The sequence below is a fragment of the Parambassis ranga genome, chromosome 3, assembly GCF_900634625.1.
Source record: "Parambassis ranga chromosome 3, fParRan2.1, whole genome shotgun sequence".
Classification (NCBI taxonomy): Eukaryota; Metazoa; Chordata; class Actinopteri; family Ambassidae; genus Parambassis; species Parambassis ranga.
In genome coordinates, this window is record NC_041024.1 from 18,152,069 (window position 1) to 18,163,202 (window position 11,134).

General features: G+C 40.0%; 1 protein-coding gene across 2 annotated transcripts in view; it reads left to right on the forward strand.

The window, feature by feature from the left end:
* Positions 1-10,780, forward strand: part of cd276 (CD276 molecule) — a 55,444-nt gene extending 44,664 nt beyond the window's left edge. For both annotated transcript variants that reach the window (XM_028402801.1, XM_028402802.1), the window contains exons 7-8: positions 309-345; positions 9,890-10,780. In XM_028402801.1, the coding sequence (XP_028258602.1) occupies positions 309-331 (23 nt within the window). In that variant the 3' untranslated portion in view covers positions 332-345; positions 9,890-10,780. The remainder of the gene's footprint in view (positions 1-308; positions 346-9,889) is intronic.
* The last annotated feature ends 354 nt before the right edge of the window (positions 10,781-11,134 follow it).

An 11,134-nucleotide genomic window follows, 5' to 3' on the forward strand; every position in this document is an offset into this window, starting at 1 on the left:
CTCACTACCCCAATCTGCCTCTCCTGTTTGGTTCCACATGAGCACTCAGCTGCTGTGACTAATTAAATAAAGCGCTGTGCCCTCTGCTTCCTGTTAGCCATGGCAAGGTTGGTGCACAGAGATGGAACAGAGGAGGAGGGGTGCTGAAGGAGGAGGAGACAGGATAATGACTACAAAGCTGTGATAATGTTTTGCTCTATGAGACAATAGACATGAAAGTTACAATGATGCAAACTTGACCAGTTCACAGTAGTTGAAAATGTTTGATTCAGTTTATGGAACTCATTGTCGTTTGTTCTTTTTTTCAGCTATGACACAACTGAAATGCTAAGGTCAAGTGTAAAGGTAAGTGTGTTTTTTATGCCTGTGTCATTAACTGCATCTGCATTTTATGTGTTGCTCAAGTGTCGCACCTTTTTCTCCTTATCACAACTGTCTGGTATACTCAGTAGTAATGCTCCGGAGGACACAGTGTGTCTGCTTGCTATGGGTAAGTGCTGCTGTAATGAGGCTGGGCTGCATTAATTCAGCAGACAGTCAAGAATATGAGAAGTCTTGACATTTTGATTTCAGGAATCACAGGGTCACAAGCTGATATGACAAATCAATTTCATTTTATCTTTCATGCAAGTATACATTTCCTGGGCCCCTCAATGCCACAGTCTTATTAAAGGTAAACAGTTAGGGTGAGTCATGCTCGTCTTCTTTCTTTTTCTGTCTTGTTGCAACTATACATATGTCACTAAACTATCAGCCTCTGCTCATGAGGAGCTGCAGCAGACCATTTTGGTGTTTTCAATACGGGTTTTACATAATAACATTAATAGGATGATTCTACAACGTTAATGCATTCTGTCACTACTTTTTTGTGTATTTCATATGCTAAAAAGGAAATTTCTTTCCATTGTACTGGTATAAAAAATCCATGCTTACTGACAAGTTTCCATTAGGCACATCTTACTTATCCTGGTTGCAGTAGTAATAGTGCAGTCAAAGATGAACCCATCGTTCTGGCTCTTCGCGCCCCCCTGTATATTTCTTGGTACATCATGGCTGTTTATCTTACCAGAAGGGTCACCTTTGTCTGCAAAACTGTGTTATTACACAGCATGAAAATAGCATAGAGTAACAAGGTCAATGCAAAACTCTTTTGCCAAAGAACCTGAGCTATTGTTGGCTTAGTGACTTCACTGGACCCACAAAAAAGCATGATCAGTGTAATAATACAAGAGTTACATTAAGCATAACAAAGTTCTTTGCATCGCCATGAAGCTACACTTCACTTTAGAGATATGACTATCTGTAATACATAATGAAGAATCTTTAAAATGAAACTACAATTTTCCCAATTGCAGCAACACAAAGCATTGATTTGTATAGCTTATGTATGATTTCATGCATTAAAGGTTGATATCTAACAGTGCAGTTATTATAAGTGTACATTACAGGAAGTATCCTTCACACTACCACAAAATAATGTGTCTAAGTCCTTGATCTGTCAGGATTGAAGCTCTGCTCTCAGGCGTTCAGCACCATGGACAGTGACACTCTCTACACCAGATGAGGACAGGAAAGATGGCTGCTGACATTTGTTGGCAGGGGTTATTGACTTGGATTGATTGCTGGGTAGTGGTTCTGTAACTGGCTGACTTGATCTTTACTGTGGTTTGTTCTGAATTAGTGCATGAGTCAAATGAACACCCTGACAAAGGGAAGTGTTAACTGAAAACACAGACAAACACATTAGTCCCTGGATTGTCCCAATAGAGCATGTGGGGAATTGTTATTGATCATATGGGGATGATGTGACCATATTGACTGGAACCTCATCAGTACAGCCTCAATGTAAAGACTCTACCTCACAGATTGAGGGATATATAATGTCCTCTGCCTATAGGTAATTCAGACACAATGTCTAGATATCTCAAATATATCTATATTTTGCTGTCTGTATGTTACCTGCCACTTTGCTGTAGTGTTGATAGACTCCCAGTGACCAGCCCCTGGCTGTTTTACACTTGGCTGTCCTCCCTCCTTTAGCTGTCAAACACCCACGCTTTTGCAGCCTAAAGGATATTCAGATGCTCTACAGAGACCAGAATATTTATACCTTTAGATCGAATCCATTTATGGCTTTTTTTCTACCTCTGTTTTGTGGGGATATTATTTTAAATACTGAGCATTGTTTTGTGTTGACCTTTTCTTTTCAGTTTCCAGTTGCCAAAAATGTTTTCTTTTGACTGTGTAAATTATGCTAGGCATTTCTCAAGGAGTAAATTTGGTGGTGTGTTTTTTCTCTAGTACCTCAATTATTGTATATTATTAGACTGAAGGTGGTTATTTTTAAGGATTCCCTCTGTAACAGTGAGAGTGAGTTTACATGTGTGTCTTGTATACCACTTGTTGTGGAGTTCATAGAGGACATAGATGGTGCTGTGCACATAAAAGAGTCACAAATAGATGTACAAATGTTTCCTAAGCTTTCCAACCATCTGACAATCATAGCTGATGAGGTCTCCTGGGTCCAGTGGGTTACTGCTCCCTCACATTCTCACAGTATGGACCCACTCTGTGTGCTCTTTACTAGGCCTCACTCTTTCTTTAATAACCAGCAGTTCGGTGTCAGTTGTGCGAATACTTTTTTTATTACAAGGTTGGACAGTTACAGCTTGTTTTTATTATACCCTGATTGGTCATTGCCATAAAACTGCAGCATGCAGAGTGAGTAGAAGATGATGGAAGGTGCAGAAAGTAATTTCCTGTAACTAGCCAAAATAAAGTCTGGCCAGTAGGAGTCAAAGAGAGGACATTTGTCATTACTTGTAGTATCCACTGACCTTCACCACTGTTATTGCGAGGTAATATCCTGCAGGCCCCTAGACCTCCCTGCTGCTGAATCATCCTGGATCAATTATTCTAATATTTGTGTGGCAGTTTTGGTATCGATTAATTCATTTATGCAGAGTGCAGCATATCTTATTTAATAAAGCAAGGCTCTGCATTTAATTAAGTCGTTTTAGAGTCAGTGGGCACTTTGTTTTCATAAACCTTTGCCTTATCGATACATGTGTTCATTCGTGACTTATGTTTATCAACTCAAACTTTTATTGTTTCATTACCAGCAGCAAAACACACAGACGGCATTGTGAAAAGCTCAGTGCTCTGCAGAGTGTGTACACTGTTGTTGCCACCATAAATATAATGGGCCGATCATTAAGGCAACAGTTAGTTAATAAAACCTGGAATCAGTGTTTAAGACAAAGAACCGTTAGGGTATATGTTAGCAGCTGTTGTCTTTGCTCCTTTTTCTACCATGAAAGAGTGCTGTGCATGTTCTTTTAGTATGTGTTAGAAAGAAAGTGTTTCTAGGTTTCTAAGGTTTCTAAGTCAAAGTTTTTGGGTTATTTTATAAAATTATTATCATTTTACTTTTGAACTCTTCAAAATTATCAGGAAGGATTCTTACTGATAGTTTGAGTTCTAGTAGTGCAGTTTTCAAAAGTTAAAAATACTGATTTTCCGTGTATTGTTTTATGAGCATTGGAGTTATTGTTTCACATCACAGACCTGACTCATCTGGCTTAAAAAAATAACATCTGAGAAGTTACATTGTCTGGAGAAGCCTTACAGCTTCCCAGGTGAAATTGTGCAGTGCATTGTGAGCCTTCTGTTCATAATTTACAATGATTTTCCTAAGTCTTTTTATTCTTTATATATATTAAGAGGGAATGATGAATGGTGCTGTGTAGAACGTTCGCCTAGCCAGAGATAGCTGCAAATGAGAGGAGAATAAATATTCAAAGGCAGACATGAAGGGAATAAAGAAAACTCAGTGAAATAAGGAACAGTATGGACGAGCCCGGTCATCTACCTGAGGACTTTCGATGAATCCCAATGAGAGTACAGATTACATTTTTTTTTAAAGATAGGCCCTATAGGTGTAATTAGTGCTACATAATGGCCCTTTTGGAGCTCCTGCTGCAGAGTTGTGAAATATTGATTTAATTCACCCCTATATATTCACTTAAACTCTGGACTGTCATGCTAAGAATACATCTCATTGTTATTCTTTTTTTGGCTGCAGGAGCTCAGGCTCTTCTTTCTTCGTTTTCTAAGTACAGTACTTTCTCAAAGGACAGGGAGGAGATAAAAAGTGGAAAAAATGAGATGAAATTTGAAAGGAGGAAACTAACCTGAGCGTATTTTAAAAGCTTGTTGCAGCCAGGTGTAGGAGATGGGATATGAATTCTCTGATGTTGGCCTTTTGGTGGGAAATCTGGGCAATAAGACCCAGAGAAGAATTTCTGCAGTTCTTCTGTGCTGTATGTGACAGGTAAAGGCCGGCAGACACTGATGATGTCAGACAGGACACTTACGTTGGATGCTCTCTGGGGAGGTGTGTGGTGTCTTGAAGTGGAGTTTGACTATTCCAGTATCACTGATCTCTGCATTATTTATGCTTTTGTCTAAGCCATTTATCAGCATTTTTATACTTTGCAGCCTCATTCCTCCGTACATCACCTGTGATGGAATAGGTCGCAACAATGATAGCCTCTGAGGGAAGCCAATAACTGAATAGAGTGGCTCATATTGATATCAGAAAACTGTGGAATGGACAAGTGCTCTGCGTAGCAATCTCTGTATGCAATGAAAAAACCTTGGCAAATATCCATCCACATCAAAATAGTGCAATGAAAAATAAAATATAAGGAGGAAAATGCTGTGCTGGCTCCAGATTCTTACCTTTATATTAATTTTTAAGAGATGAAACTGTGAGCTATGGTAAGAGTGCAGAGAAACTGAATCACTGATCAATGACAGCTAATGAACACGGCAGGATTTCTGCTCTGTTTGCCTCTCGACAGAGAGCTGCCTTCTCCAGAGAGCTCCTTCTCTCCTGTTTTCGCCAGAAAGGAACAGGAGCCTTCATTGAAACCAACTGCCTCTGGGCTCAATTAACTACCATAGATTACTCATGATGCAGATGAGAGACTGCGTACAAAAACAGCAGTGTGTTGATGTTTAAAGTGCACAAACAGAAGTGCATGCATGGATACAGGCAACTGGACGCTGTGATCCTGAGATATGGCATCAATGTATAGATGGTAAAAAGTGACAAGCAAAACAAAGTGATTATCCCACTAATCAAAGTAGACACTATGTGCAAGTGGATATTCTGAGGGTTTTCATAAGCAAGCTCTGTGCACCAAAGTATGGACATAAGTAATATAAAATGCTATGATCTGCATGCCTGCAGACATCAACACATGACCACACAGTACAGGCACATATGTTGTTGAGCTCCACGATGATGACATGGCATGCTTGGTGTGTGGTCACCAGGTCACGGCATTTGTCTAGCCTGTTCGCATCACTTAATATTCAACACTCAAGGTGTTCACTGGCAGTTTCTCTGCCTAATGCTTTCTGAACATTTGTCAAATCCAAGCTGTTTTTAGCACCGTGATATCTGAGTGTCCTTCTTGGATGTCAGATGATGTCACATCTAAAATGTTCCATTCCCAGCATGCAACAAAGTGGCATCCAATTTTGAAACCTAAATTAGTTTGTTCACAAGCATGGGTTGGTATTTCAAATGGATCCCACAGTACTGTTTACAAAGTTACTGGCTATCAAAGAGAATATGTTCAGCAACAGAATTTACAGATGGCAAAATACCTAAACACTGAACACTCCCCCACTGTGATGGGAATATGGCTAAACATATTGTTTAGTGAACGGCGAGGTGACTTTCATGCATAACTTTCTGAAGTGTGCACACATTAGTGTTAAACTGCAGGAAAGGTGGCTCATGTTCAGACACGGGGAGCTTAAAAATGTGGACTTCTCAGCATGCTAACTGCTTCAGTGCTTTTTTTTATTGTACTAATGAGATAAGCAGGGCCACTCATTCAAAATCAAGTGGAACAGTGGAGATTCTGTTGAAACCCACTTGATAACACTGATGTGTGAATGTTTTGGAGATTATTTTTTAGTCTTTAAACTAGTGATTGGTTTCATTTCCCATGCACCTTATTAGTGGTTTTAAATGTCCTGTGTATTTAGATGGCTGTTTATTCAATAGCCTGTTACATCACCAAAAGGACGCCGTGGGGTAAAGGTAAATGTGGCAGCAATCGTTTGTTAAATGAGTACCAAACTATTTTTACACATTGAAAGCAGTTTTAATCATCATTTGTCAAAACATGTACAAAAAGTCTTTAAAAGCAAAGTTTGGCATAGACCCATGTGTGTATACATGATGGGATAATATGCAAGATGAAATGAGGCTGATTGTGAGCGCTTAGACATGAACATGTTACAGTCCTTCATCCATTGCGTGGCTCTGCTCAGTTTGGCTTATAAGGTGACAGTCACCTTCATGCTACATCAGGGAACAAATCAATCACAACACAGGTGGGAGATGCTTGGCATGTCATCCTGTGTGACTCTGAATATTCATCCAGATTAACATACTGAGGATATAAGTGTTAAAAGGGTAAATGATCGACTTTGCTGTTGAGGTGGCCTGGTGTCCCAGTGTGACTGCAGAATAACTGGAACTCTTTCCTTTCCCCCTTCTTCTACTTTTCTCCTGGTACTGAGTCACGTCTCCTTTGGGGCTTACCGCAGGAATCTCTTCAAATGATCCTTTACACTGAAGTGAGGAATCAAGATTAATGCACTTCCACGTCCCACCCAGGCTCAGGGGGGAAAAGTCTTATAATTAACACCAGGGGGCTGCAGACTGCTTTTGGAGAGAGGTTAAGGGTGGGGTAGCTCAGCTATAGGAAAAAGAGTTGATAAAGGTGTAAGATTTTTAGAGTGTGATGTATGCTGCTGTTTTGGAATAACAGTGTGGTAACAGAATGACCTGTCAGACACCTCACTCTGGCTTATTGTTATTGGGATAAAGTGGAAAGGCCTGTAGCAAGAGCTGCTGCATTACTCCATCATTCACAGTGATCATTGTTATGTGTTGTGACCTATGTGAATTATTACTGCACAGACCTGATCCTATGGATTCTCAGCACTGTTTCCTGTTCATTTCCGGTAACAGCCTTTCATGGCACATTACATGTGAATATGTATCATGAGGTTTCCCTGATGAGACCTTCATAGGAAGATTAATATCACTCTTATGTCTGTAGAACGTGTGAAGCATCAGCCAACAAGCAGTTAGCTTAGCCACATAGCATGTTGGTAACATAGGACTCTATAAACATACATACAGATATGTAAGTGTCAATAATATTCACAAGAAAGCCTTTTTTACAAGTATTTCTTTGAAAACAATTTACAGTTACAAGTAGTTACAATGTTATAATACTATCTTTAACAAATAGAAATTTAGGAAGCCTTGATGGTGTGTCTACTTAATGATCAGGTTTAAAAAGTTAGAATGTTATTCATGCTTTTACCTTTGTAACTTGTTTGAAAAAGAAGTCATTGGAGAAACATCAAAAAGCAACACTTATTACCATCTATTGTTTGCTGCCTCATATAGAAGCACATACCATACTGTTTACTCGGAGTCAGTGCGACTACACACATGGTTTAACCTAATAATAGTAGTCTCTTACGTTGTTTTGAGCACTAACAATACTAACTGCTGTTAAAATATATCCCACAACTCAGCATTTGTGTCCTGTTGCACCCCTGGGATCTTATTTCCATTTCAGGCGTGTGAGGTATTCCCTGAAATGCAAATGTATTCTTAAAGCCAGACCTGTATGTCCTCTTTAGGATATGCTATACTTCGCAATTATCTACTCTCTTGCAGAAAAAATTGTCATGATGTGTTTGATCAAATAGTAATGATGTTAAGGTATCACCAAGGTTCAGCAGCTTGCTCATTATTCCAAATTATCCTCCAAGGTCATTTCCAGTCATTTACTTTCACAGTGCCATCCCTGATGTGTACTTTTGATAGTTGCTCTGATTGTTGATGTTTTTTCTGTCAGAGTTCAGTTCAATTTTCAATTCAGTTTTATTTATATAGCACCTTTTACAATCAAGATTGTCTCTAGGTGCTTTACAGAACCCCCAAGCAGGCAGGCAGTGGCAAGAAAAACTCCCTTTTAACAGGAAGAAACCTTGAGCAGGACCCGGCTGATAGTCGGCCGGGTGAAGGAGGAGAACAAGAGCTAGACAGCACAGACAGGATGAAAGATGAGAGAGAGACATATATGCAATAAACATCATACATTACAAAAGACAAGCATGATAGGTTGTTGTGCACAAAAGGACTGCACAAATGTTATTTAAAGAAGTTTCCAATGTGGAGGATGAGATATGGCACTTACATTTCAGTGCAAATGAGGAAAGAAATGGGCGCAGTTTGGCTTTACAACGCTTCATTAGATTGATTCCACTGTGCTGCTGTATGTTTCACGTGAACAATCTCCTATAGCCCAAGTAAATTAGTGTGCAATCTCTTGTACCGGCTGTAAATGAATCTGTCCATCAGCTTCTGTCTCAGGTGGTGGAGTGGAGGGATGGTTCAGCCCTACTGTGGCTGCCGTGGATCCTCAGACAAGCTGCTAAACACTTTAGTTGGATTTTACTTTTTGATTGCCTGCGGCCAGCCCTGCTATTTTGTGAGATTCTAAATCACTCAGATGTCTCAGTCAAAGCAGAGGTCTTTCATTTCACCTCTGACCTCAGAGGTGCAGCTGCTAGCATGACTCCACGTTGAAATGCACATCCTTAGAGCTCTGAAGGGGAAGATTTAAATCTGATGAAAAAAAAAATGAACGTGTGAAAATTGTGTTGTGTTCATTTGGATGATGGATAAGTTGGCAAGTCGGATTACCCTCTGACAGGGAGCAAATGGAAGCCAGACTGCATTTTCAAATACTCTGTAAAACAGATATTCTTGTAGTGAGCTTTGCAATTTGCTAAAGATTCCTATCATTCAGAATGACAGACTGTATAACTGTATCGTTTTTTTTCTTTGACATTTTGTAGCTGTTAGCAGTACCCTTAGGGCTTTCATTTAAGGTTTATCCACATCACACCAGCTGTCATGTGTAAAATGTAATAAAAGAATCCTAATGGATGTCAATTAGGAGGTAGGAGCAGCCCGCTAACAGAACTATTTTTGTGTTTCCCACTGATGAAATATATACAGGGTGTGCTTCAAACATGGGAATACATCTGCTTCCTGAGTGCACGGTGTCAAAGCTAACAGTATATCCAAAACAGGTAGAAGTTTGACAGGTTTAGACAAGTTACAAGTTACACAGCTAAAGTTGTGGAACAGAAAGCGCGGGCAGGATTTGCACTGCCACGAGTCTAAGGGAGGGTCAGATATTATTTGTATTTTACCATGAGATTAAAATATGGATTCTGATGCGTCTACTGTATTCATCCAGCATGAAGCTGACTGACTTGAATAATTTATCTAAAGACTGAACCTCCAAGCATATAGGCAACTATATTGCTTTTAAAAGCTGCAAGTAGGAGAGCGTCATGTGTGACATAATTAAATTCCGCCCAAGTTAATTCAAACTGTTTAATGATGCAGGGAGAACAATTTCTTTTGCTGTGCTTGCAGTGGGGTGGTCCACAGGGGCTACGAGTGAGGGGAAGTTAAGAAAGACACAGCGGAGGAGGAGGAGGAGGTCTGTGTGTGAGAGGCAGTGTTGGAAACAATAATTTTTATAGCTGTGTTTATTTAATGATGCTGCAGGTGTTTTCTCTTGCTCTTTTTTTTTCTACTCCTACTCCAGATGTGCAGCTGTATCATATCACTGCGTGAGCTATTGGGTTATATGTTGGTTATTGTGACCCGCCTGCAGTCATTTATTATTTTTCAAAGCTAATCATCTCTCCCACAGTGAGCAGCCTGATGCTGTAAGTATTGTGTTTTTGTGTCTTTTTCCAGGAGTCGAGGCCAGACGGGAGGGAAGGAGATGAGTCTGGCGGGTAATCCCACTCCACCTATCCATCAACCTGGAGACTATTTCCAGCGTCCCCTGCAGAATGTCAAAGCCTCGCTGAGCAGAAGATGAGTCCATCATCTTCTTTCTAAGACTTTCCCTCGAGTTTCCATCAAAACACATAAACACATCATGTGCCATTATTTTCTATTGCCTTCCATCCCTTTATGTCAATAGAGGGCTGTGGCAGTGAGTGAATGTATTTGGGTAGGGTTATTTTATTTTTATTTTTTTTGGTATGCAGAGGAGAAGCTCTGGTTGAAAACTACAGGATGTGACAAGATCCTCTCTCTGTCGCTGACATCACTCTGTATGGGCTGTGATGGGGCATGAGCCAGAGATCTCCTGTCTAATAGGAAGTGAGACACTTAAAGAGATGACCCTGCTTCAGTTGCCATCACTGTCTCTCTGCCAGAGAGAGAGCTTGGCTCTCCCATTACTCCTGCACTTACTAATTAGCGTCTGTCGCTGGAGTAACTTGTACCTGTCAGTGTGTGCCGCTCTCCTATATTCAGTAAGTTGAGGGAATTGAAATTGAATGCCAGCTAAGCTCCAACAAACTGCAAATGGTGCATGGGATACACCCTGATTTTCTCACTGACCTGACAGCCTTATATGTAAGAAATTGTTTTTAATGAACACAGACTATCTCAGCTAGTTTCTGCAGCTGGTGTAGAATGTTTTATCTCTTCCAGGCTTGGAGTTGTACAGGTTGTTTTATTGCATTTTTTTAAGTACTTAACCAATTCTCTTTGCCATATGTCCATGTATGAGTACCAAAGCCAATTGTGCAAGATAACACTGTGCCTATTTACATTAAAGAGACATGGCCAAACTGCCTGGTCACTGGTAATTATTGGTGCTGTTCCCAGGGCCACTTTGTGTTCATTCTGGCGGAACAAGGTCGAGTTTATTACAGACATTTTTTCTCTTCTCCCACAGGATTAGCCATGCTGTTCAAATTCATCCTTCCTCTTTTCCATTAGTTGATTTATCTGCCGACTTGACTATTCCATATAATGAGTAAAACATGAATTATGGTCAAAGTAATACAAATATTTCATTTACATGCAGATCAACACTGACATGTTGAATTGTTCCCAGTTAGACGCAGCCCTATTTTGGCGCTAATCCCTCTCTGTTTGCAGATGCTCAGTCATCCCAAACATTTTACTTGTTTTGAATAATGG